This window comes from Achroia grisella, unplaced genomic scaffold, assembly GCF_030625045.1.
Source record: "Achroia grisella isolate CSIRO2021 unplaced genomic scaffold, CSIRO_AGI_Agris_v1 utg976, whole genome shotgun sequence".
NCBI classification, from domain to species: domain Eukaryota; kingdom Metazoa; phylum Arthropoda; class Insecta; order Lepidoptera; family Pyralidae; genus Achroia; species Achroia grisella.
Window position 1 is genome coordinate 1,233,571 of NW_026713078.1, and position 27,531 is coordinate 1,261,101.

Genomic DNA, 27,531 nt, shown 5'->3' on the forward strand with positions numbered 1-27,531 from the left:
GTTTTCATGTTAATTACTACCTATGAGAACAAAAATTTTATGCACATACCTGATTGAAATGGGTGTTTTTATAAAATAGCGTAGATCATTATTGCTACAGTAATGTATATGTTATGGTAAAATTGTACTTTATGTGCTATTCGATAGCAAAATATAAGTCCAATGAAAATGTTAATAACTCGCCTAGATCATCAGATATACATAGGTATTGTCAACAATCAGAAAGAATAGAACGAAATACTTGAATATAGGAATTTTATTTTTTCATTTATTTCCGATATCCATCATATAGATGGATATATATGTTAGTAAAGTTACAATACATATTTTTGCCTCTCAATTAAATTATAAATATATACATAGATTATTCACACAAATGACAGAAATACGAATCTAAACATTTTGTTCAGTGTTCCTCTGATTGGTAGAAATAGAAATTCAAATTTTTCGTTCTATTAATTTTCTGTCAGTTTAAAACATACAATGAAAAATTCCGTTTTCATTTTTCTAGTATCATTATGGAGTGTTCGAGTGTTGGTATATATCAAAGAATCACTCGACTGCCTAACTGACTAATTTCAATACCTATTTACTTGTAATCCTTTTAATATCTCCACGAATAAATTTATTACTGGACCCAAAATGGAAAGAGCTCTCACTGGTAAATTCTTACTATATACAAATCTACGCCCACTTATATTGACCCCTCGTATCCTATTCCTTACTCAACTATTTTAAAACCGTCTTCATGAATTCATCACAATCGTCAGTCTCAATTGAACCATCCTAACCACAGTCTCTGAGAGTGAATCATTTCGTTATTATACTATCGAAGTTGTATTCTGAACCGAAGGCGGCTGTCGCTGTGCGCCTTGCCATATACACTTTTCCATCTTTGGTGTAGTCACCACATGTTTTATTAACTTGATAAGGAACATCATCTAATTCCTCTGTATTTTTTAAACGTCTGTGTATTCCATTTTCTTCAGATTTATCTGGTGTAATTCCATTGGACTTAGAAAACCCATTTGTGATCCCATTTCGTGTACTTTGATCGCTTTCAATTTTTTTCTCGGCAGTTTTTCTGCTTTTATAACTTTTAACGTAGAAATTCAGGAAAAGTAGTAGAAATATCGTCACGTTGGCCGATATAAAGTAAGTAAACGGTGCAGAGTATTGGCATTTTGGAGAGAAATGGGTCCAACAGCAGTAGACAAGCATCAATACAAATTGTGCCTGAAATGACAATATAAAACTAAATTAATATAATATAATGAAGGACTGAATCAGTAATACCCTGACTTCTATATTCCAGTAGTCTTGATTTCGAAACTAGCGTTACCAAAAATTCTTCTAATCAATTTATATTTCTGATGGACTTATAAATTGTTATAAAGTTTTATATATGTAAAGACCACTAGATGAGTCTTACCAATTCTTCCCGCTTTCCAAATAACATGCATGGATTAAAAAATACCTAGCCAAACTTTAAATTAAGTTTACTTTAATATGACCATTTGAAAAAACTTACCAATTGCAATTTCGTGACATATTTTTTCCACCAGAGATACTTTTGGAATCGCGGACCGAGACCTGACAGTAAGTAATAAGTGTACATAAACACGTGTACTGTTGAATTCAGGAGTGCCAGTATTGCTCCCTCACCTCCAGATGCAAATTTCAAGTAGCTCCATGAATATATAGCCATTATAACATGGTGATAGACATGTAGGAACGTTATCTGAAACAGATTGTATTTCAATTTACTATATTAAACTTTCTTTGTAAAAAAGATTATTATAAAATTCAGAACTATATAAATGATAATACTGTTTTTTAATTTAGAGGGCTGACAATATTCTCTAATTGCACAAAAAATGAGTCGTCGACGTAAGCCTAATCCTTGTTAATGTAATTAAAAGAGCAACACGCAATTTTCTTGCTCAATCTTCTTGTGATGAGTCTACCTTCCAAATGAGTGGAAGAAGAAAAAAATACGTCTATTCAAAAGTGTTTATATTAAGTTTATTTGAATAAACATTATTTCTATTTCTATTAATATTTATCAATAATAAATCCGTTTCTCTAAGGTGGACTTCGCTAACTTAACTAAGACACATCTTGCAAAACAATATGCTTGACAGGTCAAGTAGGCGACACAGAGGTCTATGTTGCCAGACTGCCATTGGAATATGGACGGTCTTATTGTTACACATGGCATATTCTTATGTCTTTTCTTCACTATATATTACAAATAAAGCATATTCTAAATATCTATAAATCTAGGTGAACAGAGTAGTCTGGCAACATAGACCTCTGTGTCGCCTACTTGACCTGTCAAGCATATTGTTTTGCAAGATGTGTCTTAGTTAAAGGGTGAAATTTGGTAGTAAAATTACAGGTTATTGAGGCTTTACTTTAGTCTGAAATAGCAAGGCATGAGGATACCGCAGGTGTTACCTGAGAACATATTTTTTTTATACTACGATGGAGGCAATCTAGCATACGGCCCATCTGATGTTAATATCCATGGTATAATCGAGGATTTCTAGGTATCATCAGATGACCTGTCAGCTTATTTAGTATCCCAATGGTAAAAAAATAAATGAAAGAAAGAAATCTCTCTGTTTTACGGCTTACTTTTTCTAAACCACGCTCAACGGATTTTGATCTGTTTATTTTTCCCGGAAGGTTTATAAGTATAATACACTTGTGTAGTTATATGACCTTCTGTCACATACACTTTGAGTACACCCATGCGTAGCAGAGGTGGGTCCCCGGTATGATATAATTGCTTCAATACAACAAATGCTATAGTGATTCAGCGTTTACTTAATAAAAGATTATTAGGAAGTAACGACAAATTGGAAGATATTAAAAAAACCCTATTATGCCAAAAAATGTTTAGCATATTTTTTTATAAACGGTATGATTTTCTATCAGATTAGTAAAAACGGATTGTCTAGTCGGTTATTCTTGGATTAAAATTACGTTACGAACTGGTGGCAGATTTGACTTATCATACATAAGCGTATGTAATAGACCTAATCAATTCCTTCCAATCAACCTACCTACCTGATGTAGGGAACATTTCGAATCGGCCTGCTGTAAGCTCTACTGATACTTTAAAAGTAAAGTATCCGTCAGGCTTGATCTTCACCCACTCTATAAGTCCTTCCGTGGGTATGGAGTGCAACCTGCATTTTTTTTATATTACTATGGTAGCAAACAAGCATACGGCCCATCTGATGGTAAATGGTTACCGTAGCCTATGGACGCCTGAATCACCAGGGGTGTCACGTGCGCGTTGCCGACCCTTAAGAAACCTTAATATATCCTTCTTGAAAAACCCCATGCTGTAGTCTCGTGAGAAAACCTGCATTCGTTCGGTGAAGTTGTTAAGATCAACTGCGGCCAATATCATTAGAGTACTCCATACGAATATGAATATTTTATCCATCGTCCAATTCACTGCGATCCATCCCCCGTCCAATTCAAACGGAGATCGATATTACGACGGCCTGAGCCGAGGTTCGAACCTTAAGCGGTGCCCTCAGACTAAAGTCGTATCCGTCAGACGGGAGTTGGCCTTCAGCCGCTCCATAAGTCCTCCCGCGGGTTTGGAGTGCCATCTGCACTCGCCCCCTATCGTCCCGTGAAGCTGTAAAGTCCAGCTGCGGCCAACAGCATTAGAGTAGTCCGGGAAAAAAAAGTATATCATCTTACCTGTTTATTTTTTTTCCGTAAAACAAAGAAAACCGTATCCAATAATTCGGTAAACTTTGCGAAGAAGTACCACCAGCCTACGTCCAATAACTGTAACATAAAACATAATCTACACTAATATTATATAACTAAAGAGTTTGTTATTGTGGTTGAACACGCTAATCTCAGGACCTATTGGTATAAATTGAAGTTGAATAGAGAATTTACCGTGAAAAGCTATATAACTATCTAATATCTAATTGCAAATGAGTTAATTACTAAGCCTATATACTTTAGAATAGAATAGAATAGAATTTTTTTTATTAACTCGTTTTTACAGTAATAACATAAGAAATACAAAAATAATTTACACATTAAAAAACGGAGTCAATGTGGACCACAACTCAGCATAATGCTGGAAATAGTTTCCAGCGCTGATTTTCAGTTGGGCCCCCAGTACGGACGCGCAAATATTACAATTAAAAAATACGTATACATTAACTTAATAAATCAAATACTATGCAATTAAAATAAAAATAATAATATCAAGAGAAAAGTATATAAATAATAAAAAGTAAAATTATATATTAATAATCTTAAATAATAATCCTAAAACATTATATACGTAATGGATAAAAGAAAAAATAAACAATTACAAAGAAATAAAATTAAAAAAATATATATATATATACTTATACTTAAAAAACTATTATATCATCATCACCATCTGCTTCTTCCTTATCCAATTTATTTGTGGTCGGCGTAATATGTTTTTCTCTTCCATTCATCCCTGTTCGCAGTCATCTCGTTATTTACTCCCTTACTTACCATATTATTTTTCACACAGTCCATCCATTTCTTTTTGGCCTTCATGTATATATTCCCCCTTATAACCATTCACATTCATATGTAACACTATCCTTAAAACATTATCTTCATTCCTACGCATTACATGCACATACCACGATAGACGATTACTCTTCAACCTCTCCGAAAACCTCTTAAAAACTATTATACTAAATAAGTAATGGAATCAATTAAAAAAATAATTACCGTAGAGTTTTGAGTGAAGTGAGGATAACGACAACCTGCATACTGAATACCGTCTTTGAAAAGTTCCAATTTGAACACCTGAAATGTAGAGTAAAATTGGTATTAAATACATACATTTGCAACGGAGTACATGTACACCCGGGCGAAGTCGGGGTGAGTAGCTAGTAGTAGATATTTATTTAAACATCTACAACTAGCTACTCGCCGCGGTTTCGCCCGGGTGTACATGTATTATACATATAAACCTTCCTCTAGAATCACTCTCTCTATCCATTAAAAATCTCTCTCGGTTTATTAAAAAAAACGCTTCAAAATCCGTTGTGTAGTTTTAAAGATTTAAGCATACATAGGGACGGACGGACAGCGACAGCCACTTTTATTCATTCTATGTAATGATATTGACTCATCGACGAGAATCACTAGACTCTTTTATGTATATAACTGGCTGTCCCAGCAAACTTTGTTTTGCCATATAAATTAATATCGCTATTAAAAAATAGGGGTTGATGGTAGAAAAATAAAAATTTTGGGTTGCATGTTTTCTTTAATGCCGAATATTACAAAAAAAAAGTCATATAAATAATGGAAATAATTAGGGGAGACTCACCCTTCTCACTTAGGGGTATAAAAATAGATAACAACCTATTCTCAGACCTACTGAATATACATACATATAAAATATTATCTGATTTGATGAGTCCGTAATATATTCTTAAACCACTAAACATAGTAGCTTAGGATTGCATCACGGACAAACAACAAGACACGATTCTTTTACATATTAAGCATAACAGTATCCCTTTAACTTAAAACATCGCCATGTAATCACTAAGTAGAGCTTATATAACAAGTAGTAGACAACTGATATAATTACTTAGATTTTTTTTGTAAATTCATCGTATTATAAATGCGAAAGATTGTAAGTATGGATGTTTGTTACCTACTCTTTCACGCAAAAACTATGAACTGAACGGATTTTGATGAAACTTTACAGTAATATAGCTTATTACAATCACACATAGACTATATTTTATATTGAAATTTAACGCGGGTGAAATCGTTAGTACATAATACATAAAAAACACCCAGAATAATACAAACAATCATGATCGTGAATACATATGTTTGTACCGTGCTAGGAATTGAACCCGCGACCATATAACAGATCTCGTTTACATAGTCGCGAGTTCAATTCCTCGTACAAATATCTATTTAATATGATAAATCCTTCTGATATTTCGACTCAGTTACAAAGGTCCTAGTCGCGGGTCGGAATATTGGGATTTCTTTAATAATTGATGTATGAATGCCTTTTATTTATTGTCCTTTCGAATGTCTATTGTCTGTCGCAGCGACCGAAAGAAAAGGCGGTATGCACGCGTCAGCTGTATTTTTTCAAATGCGTTTAATCTTATTTCGTTTCAAATAATGACTAAATTCGTTAAAAAGAAGTCAGTGTTTTGCGGGCACAGATCTGTGACAAGACGGTAATACGGTTTAAGAGGGTAGATCTGTGTCAAAACGTTCGAAGGGTTAACAAATAATAATACTATGACGGTATGTAGTTCTACATAAGTGTACGCGGGAGGAAGGTCCTCTGAAACCGCACTGTCCAAGACCGACCGAACTAAACCGATATCCAACATGTTTTTTTTTTCTCAGGACAATTCACACAGAGCCATCTAGACACAAGTTAAGCTAGTTAAAACTTGTGTTATGGGTACTAGATAACTGATACATATATAGATATACATAGATATATATTTTTTTTGTAAATACATATATATTATACATAGAAAACACCCAGACCGATACAAACAATCATACTCATGACTACAAATGTTTGCCGTGCGAGGAACCCGCGACCATGGGTCGTAAAGCGGTGTGCTAGACCGCTAGACCACCGAGGTTACTTGTCTTTTACTTTAAAAGTCGGTACAACTTACAATTTAATCAACGATAACATTTCTATAAACTAAGTTATGGTGACACAGGATTTAGGTTACACACCATTCACATTACATTTAGATTTTCTTACGAATGTTACCTGAAGACTACCAACTCTTAATACACAATTATAATTTATTCACCTGTACTTTTTATTTACAATTATTATTAATAAAACAGCTTTTTATTAATAATAATTGTAAATAAAAAGTACATAGTACATAGTACCCCGCGAAATCCGTTCCGCCTTAGAATGAAAGGAGTTTTGAAGTTTAGTTACGCAATAAATTTCTGAACGCACCCTGTTTGAGAGTTTGGTATGGGAAAATAAAATTGAATTTTGCTATTCTCCATACAATTCTTCATATTTTAATACCGTAAACCTTCCCTAGACTTCTACGAATGTTTCAAGACTAAAATTAGCCAAATCGGTTCAGCCGTTCTCGAGTTTTCGTTAGACTACAGCAGACAGCAGAACAGCAATTCATTTTTATAATTATATATAGATAGAACATATGAAATCGACATTTTACGAAAACTACATTAAATACACAATCAAATTGTGGAGTGCTAAGCCGCTAGACGACCTCGGTGTTCTAGCGGTTCAGCACACAGCTTTATTTCCGATGGTCGCGGGTTCAATTCCTCGTACGGTGCAAACATTTGTATTCATGAGTATGATTGTTTGAATGGGTCTGGATGTTTTCTATGTTAATTATGTATGTATTTACAGAAAGAAATATTTAATGGGACTTACACTAGAAGGCAGCTAATGTTAGATAGAGTAACTTGCGCTACTTTTAAATTAGATTTTTTTTTATTTTAATACCATGCAGACCAAGTCGCGGAAAATAACTAGTATTACAATAATTACGTACCTTGGTGCAAATCGCACTTGCGAGCAATACTTGAGCTGCGTTGTAGTACGCAATCAGCTTGTTCATTATCAGGGGTGGTCGATTCTTCATGATCTTGGGTCCCACGTGTATCACCACCAGATAAGCGATCACCACTGACATTATGGGTATTGGGCCCGACATCATAAACCAGGAGTCCACTATTGCGCCTGAAAAAAAATAATAGCCATTTTATTTTTCACGTATATAATGTTTGTACAGTAAGCAATTATTTTAATAATATCACCCAAGATATGGACAGCTTGTGTTATGGGTACTAGGTACTAGACAACTGACAGTCGTCGTGCATGGCAATAGTAGTTCATGCACGGGATTTTCATTGCTAGACATGGACGCCTACATAAGTAGAAGAAGAAAGAAAGAAAGAAAGAATGTAGACAATGTAAATAAGCTAAGTTGAGTGTCAATTATTCTTCTTAATAGAGACTGTATACTGATCTGGACGGTAGGGAAAAAAATACATAGAAAACACCTAGAGAAAACTCCGATACAAAAAATCATACTCATGAATACAAATATTGGTATTACAATAATATACCTAATAGTAGTCCGAAAAAATATAATATATATAATATATACATTATCTAAACGTGGACACTGACGATACGACTGGTCCACCAACTCAAAGTCGCTCAACGAGCTATGGAAAGAGCTATGCTTGGAGTTTCTCTAAGGGATAAAATCCGAAACGAAGTGATTCGCCAGAGAACTAAGGTCACCGACATAGCTCTTCGCATCTGTAAGTTGAAGTGGCAGTGGGCTGGTCATATATGTCGCAGAACCGATGCTCGCTGGAGTAGGCGTGTTCTAGAGTGGAGACCGCGAATTGGCAAACGTAGTGTAGGACGCCCCGCAGCTAGGTGGAGCGACGACTTACGTAGGGTTGCGGGTAGTAACTGGATGAGAAGGGCTGAAGATCGTGCCCAGTGGCGTGCCTTGGGAGAGGCTTATGTCCAGCAGTGGACTGCAGTGGGCTGATGATGATGATACATTATCTCGTAATATCAATTTGAGTGAACGAATTGATGATAAAATAACAAAATAATTACTTACTTTTGCCGACTTTAAGTGAGTCCAAGTATTTGTCCATCTTTTCCAAATAACTCATTGCTTTATAAGGATCTGAGAATCAGAACAATAATATAAAATTACACTTACTATAAACCAAAAAGTCAATCAACAGACTCGTATATGTCATTTTGATTTAGTTTTTTTTATCGCATGCTGGAGAGTTTCGTCCAGTGTTATGTTTAGAATTTTTTTTATTACATCGCGGAGTAGTTTTCCGGCCAGTGTTAAGTTTAGAAAATACTTTTTTTTAATAACTATTTTAAGACAATTTCTAGTGTAAAACAGAAAGAAATAATCTAAATATAACTCAATGCTGTCTGACATAGTGATCTATCAACGCACAGCCCAAACTACTGGACGGATCGGGCTGAAATTTGGCATGCAGATAGATGTCATGACGTAGGCATCCACTAAGAACGGATTTTAATTAAATCTACCCCCAAGAGGATAAAATAGGGAATGAAAGTTTGTATGAAACTTTGTCAAATTTAAACCGATCGGGCTGAGACTTTGCACGCATAAAGCTACTATGACGTAGGCATCCCCTAAGAAAGGATTTTGATAAATTCCACCCCTAAGGGGATTAATTAACACGAGCGAGGCCGCGGGCAAAAGCTAGTTTATTTATAAATTAATAACAATAGCAAATATAATGACATCAATTTATTTATAGATCCATCCTACATAATAAGTACTATTTATTTTATTTAATGTATAACAAACAATGTGAAATATTATGTGTTATATATACATACATGTATATTACATTTATGATTTTATAGATATATTATATAGTTTTAATTCTTTTACCGAAGTTACACAACATTTTTTTATATAAATTCATTGTTGTAAAGTTGCTCTGTTGAGGGATTTTAGCGTCCTAAAAATGCTGTAACATATATCATTTACACGTGTCTTTTATATTAATTAATAGGAGGAACTTAATTCTATACCATACTATGTTTAGAAATCTTTATAAAGCATATGACAATGTCCTTTAGTTTGAAGAGAATATACACAATGAAACAAAAAGCTCTATAGAAATCTCAATTGCAGAGTATGTACATAGATATATATATATATATATATGTAGTTACATAGAAAATTAAATAGACTACTTATCTGTCTTTGTACGCGACCTTAAAATAAAACTTTATTGTACTTAAATCTTAACGCTATAATTAATGATAGCACGTTTCTTTATGAAAGTTTTTCATTGGACTTTTATTATGATGTGGGTTCAAAGTTTAAAAGTTTACTTCGGAGCTTTTGAAGACGATATCGTAACTAACAGACAGTTGTGATATCGTATACGCCCGTACGTAATAAATATTACTTTTATTTAAGACAATAATGTTCTAATAAGTTAGTAATTATTTAGTAACTTATTAAAAATAGGTATAAAATCATGTGGACAATCATATGGACAATCAAAACATCATAAAAAAATTAAGAGCATACCGGAATATCATGACTGAAATTTGAGAGATAATGCATGAGCATTATCTCTCAAATTTCAGATATAATTCATTTATTTTCTGATTTTATTGCTTATTTATATTTTCATTTCATTTTTATTTTATAACATATATATGTATACTAGATAAACAATGTCCACTTCATTGGGCTGAAACATTTTTACTTGTGATAAAAGTATTCGGTTAGTGCTAAATACTATGATTTTCTACTATTGTTTTATAGTGAAGGTGAAGGTGAGTATTGCTGTATGTCGGCAAAGGGGCCCGTTAAACCTACACCCGAGTCACAAGTCCCGGGATATGCTTGGTGTCTCGCTCTCCGCCACACGATGGACCCGATATTTGCACGATGAATCCATAGAAGGCTAAAAAATTCGTCTCTCTACTAGTTGCAATTAAACCTTAATGTGTATACTAAGATCTGCTAGCTATGCTGACATACAGTTCACAAGATTTCTAGAAATAGAAATAGAAATAGAAATAATCTTTATTCAAATAAACTCATTACAAGCACTTTTGAATAGTTCTAGTTACAAGATCTATTTATGTTTCCAAATTACCCAAAATCCAAACCAAATATGCAGATATAATTGAACCCAAATCGATCTAGTTTAGGAGGAGTTAAATGACAAACATGCATATGGAAGGAGTATCTTATTATTATTACTATTATAATATAAATCCGAAAGTTTATTAGAATGTATACTATTATTTTTTTTATTTTTTTTTCTATTTGAGTATTTAATTGCATTAGTGCTAATTGGTGGTTTGTATTCACACACTTAAACTTAAAAATGTAAAGTGATAATAAAATTATTTAAAAGAGCAAAACGCAAGTTTCTTTGTTCGTTCTTCTTGTGATGAGACAGCTTTCCGAATGAGCGGTAGATTAAAAATGTAATGACTATTCAAAAGTGCTTCAATGTAAGTTTATTTGAATAAATGATTTTCTATTCTATTCTGTTCTAATGGATGGATGTTAGTTACTATTTCACGCAAAAAGTACTTAACGGATTTCGATGAAACTTTACAGTAATATAACTTATAGGCTAAAATATCAAGCGGCCGAATCCGCGGGCACAACTAGTATAAAACAACAATATTAGAACTCATTCAATCTCAATATGTGATACTTACATCCTCTCATAAATCCTAACAATAATGTACAACACAATTCAAGTATGATTTATAGTGTGAAGAAAGTTTTCTTCGATTTGCAATGTCAGCTCTCCAGTTTTAACCTACTTCGCAGTCAATGTGTACGTCAAATGGTGTTTTAATGGGCATTGCAATATTGAGAATAGCATAAGAAAGCTAGTAAGTCAGTAAAATTGCATTTACAACTGTTTTGTATCTATTCCAACTTCCGTTAGACAAAATTATCTTATCTGTGGTTACATAGATAAATAAAGTCTTTATTAATTACAGACAAAACATATATGATTTACAGAAAAATAAAAAATGATGAACTCAGGACAGTTCACACAGCGCCATCTAGACCCAAGTTAAGCTATTTTGTGATAACTGATACAAATACATTTTTATTTTCGTAAATACATACATATTATATATAGAAAACACCGAGATCGATACAAACAATTATACTCATGAATACAAATATTTGTGCCGTGCGAGGAATCGAACCCGCGACCATTGGAAATAACATTGTGAGCTAAACCGCTAGACTATCGCGGCCTTCATTATAAATGAATTAATAAAAGAAATTTAGGTGCCTTTATGTGCCACAAAGGTGAATAAGCAGCCAACTCAGCATACAGCTACAGATAAATCTGCAGCTCTGGTATTCAGTTGGCTCCTGTACTTAGTTAGACGTACCTGTGTAATTATATTGTCAGTCTGTACATCGATTTTATATTTATCAACTCTGGTTGACGGTTACGTAAATAGAAAAGAATGATGTTAGAATATTCAGTGCTAGTAAATTGCATATGCTTCTCTAATAACCCTCAGAATATAAAATTGTGTCTTTTTAATTTGACACGGACATTATTTATAAGTATTAATAATATCAATGGACAATTCACACAGCGCCATCTAGACCCAAGCTGAGAGATTGTGTTAAAGATAGAGATTTTTTTTGGAAAATATATACATATATGTTGAAGAAGAAAAGAAGTGAACTCAATAATTGACGAACGTCTATATAAGAAAAAAAAAATGATGCAGGTATACAAAAAACAAGAGCATATGCAATGCGACTATTTAATGCATCTTCTTGGTGCTTAAAATATATCAGGCGCTTTAGGCCTGAATGACATAATATATATAGAAAACACCCAGACTAATACAAACAAGTATACTCATGAATACAATAGTTTGTACCGTGCGAGCCCGCCCGAATCGAACCCGCGACCATCGGAAGCAAAGCTAAATCGCTTGACCACCGAAGCCGACGAGGCATTAGCACACCGCTTTGTTTCAGATGGTTGCGGGTTGGATTCCTCACAGGAATATAGGACAGCCTACCGTCGTATTCTCACATATTTTAGTTTGTTATCGGTGCTTCCATCACTGTTCACGAGTTCTGGACTTACTATATTTAGATTTAATTTGAGGTACAAAATCAACAGATCATGACGCTCTCGAATTATAAAAAAGCTGAAATTATAAAAGTGGATAATCTCAAGAAATTTCTTGCTATATTAAGAACCATATCTACCTGTACTCAATAATTTTGTTCGTTTTACCTGAAGTCTTTAAATAACTAACAATCAATTTAATTATAATCTACAATGACATACGCAATCCGATATAAAACGGTCGGGCGTTTAATATATCGCTCCAAAAATAAACAATGAATCACACAAATCGATAAGTATATAAATACTGATTGACGTCATAACTTTAGAAATTAAGTTGTAGTAAAATTTATACGTTTACCCCTGAGGTGACACATTTACCCCTGAGGCGACCCGTTTACCCCTGGGTCGAACGGTTCTTATGGACGATATGGAATTCTGCGTGTCTGCGCTAACGGTTTACGCTGGACGATAATGGCGCTAACGGTTTACACTGGCAGAGCACCTGTGGAGGATGATAATATGATCATGAGGCTGACCTCATGCTCATCTTATCAACCTCCACTGGTGCTCTGAACTAACCTGAGTCAGTTAGCCCATAATGATAAATCCACCATAAATTAATCGCGATAATTTCCAAGGGGAATCATGTGGAGGTCAACCTGACTGGACTTATAACCCCATTGCTAGCAATGGGGTTACCAGTCCACATTACTAACAATCTTTCCCCCAGGTCACCGGTAACATTTTTGTATGAAACAGGAAACACAAACAAACTAACCATCTGATGTTAATGATAACTGCTGCCTATATAATTATAATAATATTTCAGGACAATTCACACAGCGCCATCTAATTCCAAGGTAAGTAGATCTTGTGTTATGGGTATTAGACAACTTATATAAACACATGGATACAATTACACACATAGATCGAGACGGACCGATTCAAACAATTGTACTCGTGTATTCAAATGTTTGTACGGTGCGAGTTATCGAACCTAGAACGCTAAGCTGCTACATCACCAAACATGCATGCATGCATTTGATAATCTAAATGTGAGCTATGCTATGCTACGGATTGTGGAAACTCCAACAAAAATAATTATTAAATCTTCTTTAATAATTTCTTTCATCATTTTCAAACAGAAAACCCTGTGTTCTCAAGAGTACGATTTTCTTTTGTCTTCACAATATTGTTACTTGCCGGATTATATTAAAATTACTAGCTGACTTCGTCCGCGTGGAATTATACTTTATTTTTCTAAAATAAAATAATGTTTCTAAAATAAAAGTAGCCTAAGTTACTACTTATAACATTAGCTACCTGCCAAAAAAAGTCCCGTCAAAATCGGCCAACTATTTCAAAGATTAGTCGGAACAAACAGACAGACAGACAACAATTTAAAAAAAATGTTATTTTGGTGTATGTACCGTATTTATATTCAGTTATTTCAATATTACAAACAGACACTCCAATTTTATTTATATGTATAGATTAAAAAAATATGTAATTACAATTTAGTTCGTAATTTGATGTTTTTAATTATTTTCAACGATTACATCTACGCACCTCGTTGAGATACACATAGAAATTGCCTGTAAAATATACTCCCCCATTCTAAAATACAGGGTGGAACTGGTAATGCGTAAAGGGTTTTTTACGAACATAAGTTAATTTATGTAGTTACCAACAAAATGGTCTGTTGTTTGACAATAAATCATTATTATTATATGACACCCGAACTTATGAACCTATCATTCGCTGCCACTCTTAGGGATTACAGCGAGTTTCTTTATGAGAGTACTTCATTAGACTTTTATTATGATATGGAAGTATATTTCGAAAATTTTGTAGACAATATCGTAACAGACAGTTGTGAATTAAAATCTGTGCCTTAAAAATACAAATAAATATCCCTTTTACTTATGAAAATAATTTTCTAATAAATTAATCGTAATTAAGTATAATATTTTAAAAAATAAGTAGAATGTTATGTATACTAGTGATGTTAGATATAACATAACAAAAAAATTACAAAAAAAGATCGGATTTTTAATACATATGTTTCATCTGTGGTATTATTATTTATTAACATCAACTAAGCGAGCCTTACAGCTTCCCAATATGCACTTAGGAAAAATTATACAAAAATATGAAATATTAATAATTACAAAAAAAATATATATTAAAACAATAATAACCTACAATTTTACGTATTATTTAGGAAATCCATTGGCATTCTGCTAAAATTCAACAACTCACATATAAATATGTCTAGTTTAGGAAATCGATTCACGACACCGTTGAGTAGATTCAGTGAAATATATTATAGAAATAATATAATTATTTTATGACTAACGTACCTTAGGTTCTATTCATTTCCTTTTCTTATGTGAAATGTGAATACTATAACCATCAGATGGCAATTGTGAGTAGCTATGACGTGGTCTGGTGTTTTGAGTAGTCATGCTCACTAAAATGTCCAGACTTGTGGCGGCGTGGTGGGCCGGGTCATTGGGCTCCCTAAAATATGGTCGAGCGCAGTGGTGGCTGGCTCATCCGTCATACTCGTGAACGGGTGCTGCTTGTGTGGACTGGTCTGCTCTAATCACTATGACTTATTTTCTCTTATTAATTGTTTAACCAGTTGTTGTATATTGAATGTTTTTCCTATTTTATTATTTCATTGAATTAGTGCTAATCGGTGGTTTGTATTCACACACTTAAACTTAAATTGTAAGTAAGAATAAATTATTTAAAAGAACAACACACAAGTTTCTTGCTTGTTCTTCTTGTGATGAGGCAGCATTCCGAATGAGAGAGAATGAGGTAGATTAAAAAAAAATGTTATGACTATTCAAAAGTGCTTCAATGTAAGTTTATTTGAATAAATGATTTTCTATTCTATTCTGTTCTATTTCCCTGTAATTTCACTTTTCCGGGTCCGAAGTTGTAATTTTTTTTATTTGGATTACGGCTCTGGATATTCCCTTTCAGCCAAATAATTACATAATACACATACAAGGTAGCTATTAATTGATGGCTATGATACCACTCATTTATTTTCAATCCGTAGGACTACGATGTTATGCTACCATAGCCAAAACACGGCTTACAAAAAACCTGCCTGCTGCCTGCCATCCATGCAAACTTCTATTTACTCTACTTAAGTTCTACTTAAGCTATAGTTGTCACCTACGTATCGACGAGAGAAAGCGGAATTGTCGTAGCTTTACTAACCCAACTTTACATCAGAGCCAAAATACTGTTTAAAAAAATAGAATAGAATAGAATAGAAAATCATTTACTCAAATAAACAATTTAAGCATTGCCGCTCATTCGGAAAGCTAATCACAAGAAGAACGAGTAAGAAACTTGTGTGTTGCTCTATTAAATAATCCTTGTAAGTTCACATTTTATACGTCGAAACGTGTGAATACAAACCACCAACCAGCACAAATTTATTAGGATCAAATATAAATACACAATAAGATTAAATCGGTCGAAGTGATTGGAGTAGACCAGTCGCTACAAGCAGCACTCGTTCACGAGTATGACGGATGAGCCAGCCATCACTGCGCTCGGCCATATTTTAGGAGCCCATTGACCCGGCCATAAAATTCATAACTCATATATTTATGGGGATAGAACGTTGAAAATTTGTTAAATATTATACCAATATGATACCAATTTTCACCTTTCTAAAATAAATAATATTTTGTAATGTTGGATTTTTCAAGTTAATAACGATATTTTCGTTTTGTTCAGATTGATATGTATATGCATAGGTTACCATTACCATGAAGTGATACCCGTAGTACCACTCATGCGTTGCCGTATCAGAGGTCTAAGATGTGATGTCCCTTATCCTGTATTTTTGTCTAACCGTGTTCTACAATAAACCTTCTCATAAAGAAAGTGAGTTACAGTAGCTGTAATTTGTTTAATTATTATATAGTATAAAACAAAGTCGCTGTCGCTGTCTGTCCCTATGTATGCTTAAATCTTTAAAACTACGCAACGGATTATGAAGCGGTTTTTTTTAATAGATAGAGTGATTCAAGAGGAAGGTTTATATATATATAAATACATGTACACCCGTGCGAAGTCGGGGTGAGTAGCTAGTCATAAATATAAAGCTATAAAGTAATAAATCCCACAAAGGTAGGCACAGAAAATACGAGAGTAGCACCCAACCTGGCCATCCGAACCTTAGTTTGCCGCACTGCGCCAAGGAAATTCTCTAAATTGTAGGGAAAATTTCACAGTTACCCTTGCAATAAAAACAGGTCTGTCCGAGAAACTCTTTGTTGGGATTTCTACATGTTCAATTATGTATCGTGTTACCCATATGAGAGAGAGATAGCTTAGTGGTAACTCTAAAGTGTGGTGAAAACTTCCAAGTTCAAATCTGACAAGTTCAAATATTTTTGAGACACAAAAAAATCTTTGCGTCAAAACTATTTACCACTCATCTGATGGAAACACAAATAACAAACCAAAGCGTCTGGTGGCAGACTAACGCAGGTTTCGAATATAATACTAGAAATTTGGCCATGACAATGACAGTGTTGGATTATTACATTTGCGTTAACAGCCGTATATTTTCTATCTATTTTTCTATTTGGTTTAGAATTCAAACTATCAATGGCTATGAAGTCGTGATAGTATAACTATGTAATATTATGTTATCTGTGGTATAACTCTTAGAAGTTTCTAAGCTATAACCCCATCAAAATCGATTGGTCATTAATTCAAAAAAATTAAGAATTTATTTTATTAAAAAGGAAAAATTGCAGTTTATAATTTTTTTTTAGTGACAATGGAATAGTGCATCCGTCTGCGCTAACGGTTTCCGCTGGCAGTGCACCAGCGAAGGAGGCTGATAAGATGATCATGAGGCCAGTTCAGTAAGCCCATCGTGACAAATTCACCAGGAATTTATCACGATGGTTTCTAGGAGGAACCATGTGGAGCAACCTAATATTAGTCCACAGTACTAACAATCCATTGTATATATATATATATTCACAATACCATTGAGTTCTACGAAGTTCCCTCTGGAAACCAGAATGATAAATTTTGTAATAATAAATTTTCCTGGCGTATTTACCACGATAATTGATCTGTCCTCAAGCTGATCCTATTTTTCTACACTGTAATATCCTATCCTGGCGTATTTACCACCTGTACCTGTACCTGTTGCCCGGCGTAAATTGGAATCACGTGGAGGTCAACTTCTATGGTACATTGCTAGCAATGGGGTTTTTAGTCCACATTACTAACCATCCTCTTTCCCCCTATGCTAAGTTGGTAACTTAATCATCATTGCGGCACATAAAGCCATCTCTATTTCTTTCATGTATTTTTTTCTGTATCTCATGTATGATATGTCTGTAATTGGAGAATACAGAATTTATCTATCTAAAAAAACTTATGTCAATTGTAAAGCAATTTTAAACATTAGCATAAATCAATTCATTGCTACGCTTCGTCCTCATTAAAATACGCCTTTTGATTTAGTTTTAGAGGTCACAGAAGGAATTATTTCCCGACATTGGTGTTAAAATTCTGTTTTCAACACAATGTATTGAGAATTTAATTATTTTTGCAAGTATTATAAGTAGTTTACAGATAATTTCAACCGACTTTAATAATGGAAAAGCTTCTCAATTGGACTGTATTTTTTTAGGTGTATCACTTACATCATAATATTTTACTGCGACAACCGATTTTGATAATTCTTCTTTTTTTTGTTACAAAGTTTACCTTGGACTAATAAAAAAAAACAGTTAAATGAATTTATTTATTATTTATTTATACTCTTTATTGCTCCGAACACGGAAAATAATTATAAAGTCAAATCAAAATATCTTTATTCACGTAGGTCTATTACTGACTCTCATGATTGTCAAATATACCGTCACTTTGGCGTGCTTTCGAACTAAGAACTAAGAAGAACAGAAAAGTATCACGGCTCTTAATCTTATCAAATAAGCTTGTAGATGTTTTAAAAAAATACAGATTTTTGGAGAAGAGTATATATTACATATATATAACATATATATTACAAATTAAAATAGTAAATATACATTTATTGATCAAAAAGGCGGTCTTATCGCTAAGCAATTTCTTCCAGATTACCTTTGTGTGGATAGAGAAACTAAAGATAAGAAAAGGGTAGGTGGCGCACGAAATAAGTATATGTCTCTATAAATATACATTGTGACATGTGCCATTACTTTATATTACTTACTATTAATTTTACTCTGTGATCGCTCAGTGGTCAATATTAGAACATAATTTAAATTATAAGTTTGAACTTAATGAAGGCTGTACTGTAAAAGAATTGCTTTACATTTCAATAGAAATAGAAATCAGGTTCATTCAAATAAACTTAATATAAGCACTTTTGAATATATAGGTGCTTTGATAACAGCTCAGAAAAAAACCTCAGTTCGGTGATTTGACAATTATTAATATTGACATTATTAGAAACCTTAAAAAAATTATATAATAACTAAAATATATTATTAAAAAGGGTCCTTTTAGGCAAGATTCCGAAGATACTGGCAGCCTTCCCCCTTTTAATCGCTAGACTAATTCTTTGTCCGAGGTAGCTGCCAGCTCTTCGGTCTTGACATTATTTGACATTGACGTTTTGTTATCAGTCGTATAATGTAATGGTAGTGTCTGTATGAGCTGAGTCCTTTTGCCTTTCCCTGAAAAGGGAACCGAATCAAATAAAAAAACATGGTAGTATCTGTAATACTTTTTTTATTCATTTAATGTATTTTGAATGATTTAAAAAGAATATTAATATTCTGCTCTCCTCTATATAAACTGTAAGCGTGCGAAATTTTATACTCCTCCATCCGCACAATTTCGTAAAAAGGGGTACAACATTTTTTCTTCACGTATTAACTAGGTAGGTACTGTATTGGAATTTAAAATGGAATAAATTTTATTCACACTGTTAAGGTTCAGAATAAAGGTTACATTTAAATGACAGATATCTTACGTTAGTCAACAATAGAATCATGTCAAAGAGTCAAGTAAATTCAATATATCGCTTCAGTTCAGCACTGCTAAACTACACAATTACTTAGTCAACTGCATTGACCCAGTTCATATTGATGCGTAACTTTCATTCAATTCAAAACAGTGAAATATAATGTATATACATACTAATATTATAAGTGCGAAAGTGTGTCTATCTGTCTGTCTTGTTTTAATTTCATGAGTCCATCATGCTTACTTTAATGCAATGATGGTTGGCTTATCTGTCATACTCGTGAACGAGTGCTGTACTATTCGAGCTATGACCACCAATTAGACCATTTCCTTTTGACTAATTGCAATAGCTTATGCTGGTGGTCGCTCAATTCTCTCTAATTTGAATTTAAAACAGAATCTGTGTTTTTGTATTCTTGTACAAGCTCATTTGAAAAGAATAATAACTAACTTTCTTGTCCGTTCTTCTCGACAAGAAACCACTCTGAGGGGATTGAGATAACACAGGCACTAGTTTCTTTTTAAATATTTGGTCATAAGCAACTTTATATTTGCAAATGGATACCTTGAGAAGAGTCTGTATTAGACAGAATACCAATGTTGACAAGATTTTATTAAGAGTCTTTAGATCTGAAGACAAGATATTTTGGCTTTTATAATCCTTCCTGAAATATGATTGAGCGCAGTGATGGCTGGCTCACCCGTTATACTCGTGAACGGGTGCTCCTTGTAGGGACTGATCTGTTTTGATAACTATGACTGATTTATTTTGTTACTCTAGTACCTAACTGTTTCTTTATATTACTTTGTTATTTGGCGATTTGTATTCATCATCATCATCATCATCATCATCGCAGCCCGGAAGACGTCCACTGCTGGACATAGGCCTCCCCCAAAGATCTCCACGACGATCGGTCCTGCGCTACTCGCATCCAATGCCTTCCAGCAATTTTGACCAGATCGTCGGTCCACCTTGCTGGAGGCCTTCCCACGCTGCGTCTTCCGGTCTATTTGTATTCATACAAAATTATAAATGATCTATAATAAATACATCAAAACAATGAAAAGTTTTACATACACTACCACGGATTTGACATCCACAAGCATATACGTACTCTTTTGTTTACTGTCTGTGTCCAATACCTAGTCATTTACAATAAGACCTTAATAATATAATAATTAATTTAAATTATAATCATGAACATCATTATTATAATTCAAATTAATTCTATTCGAATTTCGACCACTACTTACGAATTACTATTATTATAAAATATATACTAGCTACTCGCCCCGGCTACGCCTGGGTGTACTATACATTATGTACTACTATTAAATATGTACTATGTATTATACATATAAACCTTCTTCTTGAATCACTGTATCTATTAAAAAAAACCGCTGCGTTGCGTAATTTTAAAGATTTAAGCATACATATCGACCGACAGACTGTGAGAGCGACTTTGTTTTATAGTATGTAATGATGATTATAACAATATCATACTATAATGACCTATTCTAATACGCTTTCCATCAAGTAACTCGTTATTTTGTTTGCCGTTTCAGAGGTAAGAAATGATTTGCAAGTCATTTGACGACCTCGGTGGTCTAGCGGTCAAGCACACCGCTTTACGACCGATGGTCGCGGGTTCGATTCCTCGCACGGCACAAACATTTGTATCCATGAGTATGATTGTTTGTATCGGTCTGGGTGTTTTCTATGTATAATATGTATGTATTTACAAAAAAAAAATATCTATGTATTTGTATCAGTTATCTAGTATCCATAACACAAGCTCTAGCTAGCTTAACTTGGGTCTAGATGGCGCTGTATGAATTGTCCTGAGATTATTATTATTATTATTAATACCGATATCACTAGGGAAAAACACAGTATAAATATATGCACGAAATGGCTTAATTAACGTAACATTTGTCAAGTAATTTCATTTATACGATCAAAAGTGTATCGCAATTTTTGGACTACTCTAATGCTGTTGGCCGCAGCTGGTCTTTACAGCTTCACCGGATATAGGGAGCAGATGGCACTTCAAATCTGCGGAAGGACTTATGGAGTGGCTGAAGGCCAACTCCCGCCTGACGGATTCGACTCTAGTCTGAAGTCACGTCTGAGGGTTCGAAAATCGGCTCAGAGCGTCGTAATTTCGATCCCCATTTGAATTGGACGGAGGATCGATCAGAGGGGATTAGGGTGTGTCGCATATTGAACCAAATATGTAGGGCATATTATTTTTGTTTTGATATACTACTGTACTCCCAAAGGTGCTGTCCTAATTATAAACGAACAATATTATTGTACATATGACATTTGTCCTCGATTCGGGGGCTTTTTTTAATTATTTAATTGCTGCCTTTATGTTTCATGCGTGAATATATTTTCACGCAGGAAAGAATAAGCATGTAAATATAGGCAAAAAGAACGATTTACACCGCACGCGCTGCCAGGCATGTAGTAAGTAAATATAGGCAAAAAGAACGATTTACACCGCACGCGCTGCCAGGCATGTAGTAAGTAAATATAGGCAAAAAGAACGATTTACACCGCACGCGCTGCCAGGCATGTAGTAAGTAAATATAGGCAAAAAGAACGATTTACACCGCACGCGCTGCCAGGCATGTAGTAAGTAAATATAGGCAAAAAGAACGATTTACACCGCACGCGCTGCCAGGCATGTAGTAAGTAAATATAGGCAAAAAGAACGATTTACACCGCACGCGCCGCCAGCTCGCTAATTCTCCCGTCCTTTAATCTTGCATGCTTTAGCGCCTGTTTCTAAAAATTAATTAACATTTCAAAATAGCCGACATCTGACTTTAGAGTGAAGACATAATTATAGATTGCTAAACTATAAATTTTAAACGTGTTTATGGGAAATTAAATCTGTGGAAAATAAAAAATACCATTTTAAAATAAATTACATACCTACTTGAAATGACATAGGACCTACTCCTAAAATGGGTTAAATTTTGCCGTCAATAGTTAGCTGACGTTGGTTTAATGATACCTACTAGAATCTAGAATAGATAGATAGATCTTGGCAATGATGAATTAACATATAGACACTAGCTGTCCCGTCAAACGTTGTTGCCATATAAATTAATAACGCTATAAAAAATAAGGGTTAATGATAGAAGGGTGAAAATTTCGGATTGTATGTATTTTTGTAGGTTGTATCATAAAAAAATAGAAACTAAAAATTTTGTCTAAAATATAAAAAATAAAAATTTAGGGGTGGACTACCCCTAACATTTAGGGGGATGAAAAATAGATGTTGGCCGATTCTCAGACCTACTCAATACGCTCACAAAATTTCATGAGAATCAGTCAAGCCGTTTCGGAGGAGTATGGGAACGAAAACTGTGACACGAGAATTTTATATATAAGATATATTTTTTACTTGGGCAAAATACTCATGGATACCCGCCCACCCCGAGAGATGTAGTCGAGTACTGCTAGACTCTCAACGGCTAAAAACCCCAAGGTGTTCCTTCCCTTAATCTTTTGTCAGAGGTACGGGAGCTCGTAAGCATTCTTCCACAACCCTTTCTCATTATTATCTTATTATATTGTGATGAAATCATTAACTCATTGACGGCAAAATTTGACCCATTTTAGGAGTACGTCATTTGAGTACCTACAGTGAACAGAGCAGTAGATTGGGCGGCAGATTAAATAAAACAGAGTTCAATAGCTTTGGAGACAACCTTGTGCAAAGTCTGCTTTCCGTTACTGTCAAACTTCCAATATACTTATTGGAAACAGAACGAAAGTAGACAGTTTTTACTATCCTACATCCACATCACTTTCGCATAAGTTTAAATTTTTAGGCTTAGAAGAGTTTCTACTATAGGTAATAGACAACTGATATACTGAGTTTCTTCACATCTCGAGCACTTCGAAGTGACGGTAGATTTGACATATTTTAAGAGTCTGTAATAGACCTACGTAAATAAATATATTTTGATTTAATTTGATATAAATATTTAGATATATTATATTTATGAATACAATGAATGAATGAATGAATGAATACCATTCTATGAATGAATACAAATTCATCTACAAATGGCGCAACCATTTGTATTGCAAGGAATTGAACCCGCAATTACCGAAAGAAAAGCGGTGCGTTAAACCGCTAGACCACCGAAGGCGATCTTATAAATTTTACCCTTAAGCTTAAGGGGAACACATAAGTCACACGTTGTTGCCGTAACCTGCTGTAATTCTTTTTCTAATAATATTTTAAATAGAGACAGACCTATTATAAAAAGCTACCATTCTTTACGGTCCGTTAATTGCTATCATCAATTGTCATCATCATTATCTTGAACAGCCTTTGACAGTAGACATCCGTACTTGTTATTTAAATTATTCACAATACAAACACATATATCCCTTTGCTCTATGTTTCATGATTGCAATTAAAAGTTATTATTACAGTCTCGGTGGTCTAGCGATTTAGCACATCGCTTTACTTCCGAGGATTCGATTCGATTCCTGGCATGGTGTAAAAATTTGTATTTATGAGTATGATTGTTTGTTTCGGCCTGGGTATATACTAAGTATATTGTAATGGATTGGTGAACTGTATGGTCTCAATCGATGTTTCCCAATTAGTGGTACGAGTACCCCTAGGGGTACGTGAAGCTGCATCAAGGGGTATGTGCGGCTATCAGTAAAACAAACATACATACACACTCACAAACTTTCACACTATATAATATTAGTGTGATTGCTACAATAAGGGGTACGCAAGGTTTGAGGTCTTTTTTGAAGTGGTACACTTCAAAAAAGACCAAAAACTATTTGAGAACCAATGGTCTAAAAGTTGAATGTAGAATATAGTTAAATATAATAGTATACAGTTGCGTATCGAAAAGACAATGAATCAATAATTGAAACGTTTCAAAAAACATGACGTATAAAAAGAACTGTTCTAAAAATGTAATTTTAAATAAAATAAAAAATTACAAAAAAGGCTGTGGAGGCCGGTCGCCAACATATATTATGTATGTGTTATTGTAAACATGTACAACATTTAAAAAAAAATACGAGCTGAGTTTCTTGTTAGTTCTTCTCATCTCGAAATCATTCCGACCTGACGATAGATTGGACATATCATAAGTCTGTACTAGACCTACATGAATAAAGATATTTTGAATTTGAAAATTAATGGATTTAAAAAAAATATATATCTAAATATAGTATACTAGTTATATCAGTCGTCTCTGTTTTTCCTTCACGTATTCATGTATAGATTATTAATACTCCGTATTAAATTGTAATCTCACTTGAAGCATAAATAAATAACCCTAATAATAAATAAATAATCCTAGACAATTAACACAAAGCCATCTAGTCCCTCGGTAAGCAGAGCTGTTATGGGTACTAGATAACTGTATTTATTTTATTCTAATGGATTTTCAAACCGAAAATTTTGTCCGGTTACGAATTTGAGGTCTAAGCTAGTTTTAATTATAATTCTAGTATATTGTAACAAAACAAAAGAGCTTACGATTCTAATTCAAATCTTAGAATCCCTCTTGTTAGAGGTTGTTGACTTATTATTGACTTTGTCGACTCCACAACGACGAGGCGGTTCAACAAACCAACTGATTATTCAAGAAGCCATATTTTAATCCTTTGTAGATATATGTTATGCTGTAACTTTATGAGAAAACTCCGGATATTGACTTTTATTGTATAGTTATATTTATTTAATCATTCCCATCGACAGGAAATTCATCATCACACCCTGGAACCTAAAAAGCAGGAAACGGTGCCCTAAGACTAAAACCGTATCCATCAGGCAGGTTGACCTTCAGCCGCCATAAGTCCTTACGCGGGTTTGGAGTGCCATCAGCACTTGTCCCCTATCATCCGGTGAAACTGTAAAGGCCAGCTGCGGCCAACAGCATCAGAATAGTGTGAAAAAAAAACAAAAACGTTAAATTTTCGACAATTCTTAATTTCACATTTTAACTAGTTTTATGCTAATCGTCGAAAAAAAAACTATTTAAGAGGAAACAGCTTCCTAACTATCGCTGCATGTGTATAGGATTGTTCACTCCGGAAGCTCTGGACATCATTATACTGTTGCGGACCCAATACATCTGAAACTTGGAAATTGGCAAAGAGGTTGTTTTTGTATGTTTGTTTGTACACAAAAATACGTTACTTCTTCAGTCAGTACAAGAAATTACTTCATAGATTACATTAAGTATTGTATGAAAATATCTACATATTTGTATAAGTTGTCTAATACTCATAACAAGCTCTGCTTACTTTAATACTAGATGGTGCTGTGTGAATAGTTCTAGATTATTATTGGATGAACAGGATCATTGGATATTACGTCATTATGTGCCATCCATGATACCCCTCATCCTTTCCGGAGAACGAAGGTATCATGACTGCATGCATTCTGTAATTTCATTGATATATCCCGTCCTTCAATCAGAAACAACTTACAAAATAATCAGACTAGCAGAAATAGGCGTAGATAACTCTTTACAAAGGCTACCTCGATGAATTGAATATTAGTAGTATTAAGTAATTCTAATACACAGATGAAGATCTGTCGTACAGGTTTCGATCTAGCTCTGACTCCAGACTCTCACAAGGTATGACTATTGTTGTACTTACTTGAAAGTTTAAACATAAATTATATTGGATCCTTGAGAGTAAATAAACATTGTTACTACTATTACAGATTTCATTATTGTGGATGGTTTTTTAAATCAATGATCAATACATAAACATTTATGAGCTTCCTATCAACGCATCTTATTACAGACGCTATTATTATTGTTTCCCACAGATTTTTTGCTAATATTGATTGCTTTTAGTTTCTTCTATTTATTTAGTTAACAGTATAAAAAGTTAAAATCTAAAAAACTTTGGTATTAAACAGCTAAAGTATCAAATTGATGTCTTAATAATAGTGTACGCTGCTTATACTACAGAATATCAATTGTAAATAATAAATTAAATTAATCCGTTTACTATATAATTAAATAATAATATATATAACTTATTTTATTTAAAACAATTTACTCAATCTAAATACTCGTAGCTAACACATTTTTACGTGCTCCTATGAAGCTTACATAGAAATTTACATGAAATTAACATTAATTATTTTTAAAATCGCACTATTTCTAATCTAGAAATAAAGTTAATTAAGTTAATACGGGTACTTGATATTATTTATTCCGTTAACAAATTTGTATAGACGAATTATTATATAACACTATGTTTCAAATGCGTCGCAAAAGTTAAGAAGAAAGTTTAATTAATACTCGCCTATTCAAAAAGTACTAGCTAAACCACTTTATCAATTCAAATTTTATTATTCTTTTCAATAAATAATTGAGGCAATAATTTTCTGAAAAAAATAAATTCTGAATAATAAAATTAAAAACTTATCGTTCGAATTTCGAACTTACTAAATTAACAGACATCACCGATTGAAATTTTATTATTCTTTTCAATAAATAATTGAGGCAATAATTTTCTGAAAAAAATAAATTCTGAATAATAAAATTAAAAACTTATCGTTCGAATTTCGAACTTACTAAATTAACAGACATCACCGATTGAAATTTTATTATTCTTTTCAATAAATAATTAACGCAATAATTTTCTGAAAAAAAAATACATTCTGAATAATAAAATTAAAAACTTACCGTTCGAATTTCGAACTCGATGACAGGTAGCACAACGTCCGATTAAAGTTAACGTCGGTTGGTTCGTTGTTGTAACCGTGCGGACGTCGCCGT

At 33.6% G+C, this 27,531-nt stretch overlaps 1 protein-coding gene across 1 annotated transcript; it reads right to left on the reverse strand.

The window, feature by feature from the left end:
- LOC131854323 (elongation of very long chain fatty acids protein 7-like) lies at positions 1-27,531 on the reverse strand. The gene is made up of 7 exons (XM_059205424.1): positions 27,439-27,531; positions 8,676-8,744; positions 7,584-7,771; positions 4,759-4,836; positions 3,727-3,816; positions 1,532-1,741; positions 1-1,236 (listed from the first exon to the last, which is right to left on the reverse strand). The coding sequence occupies exons 2-7, from the start codon at positions 8,728-8,730 to the stop codon at positions 811-813; spliced, it is 1,047 nt and encodes a 348-aa protein (XP_059061407.1). The 5' UTR covers positions 8,731-8,744; positions 27,439-27,531; the 3' UTR covers positions 1-810.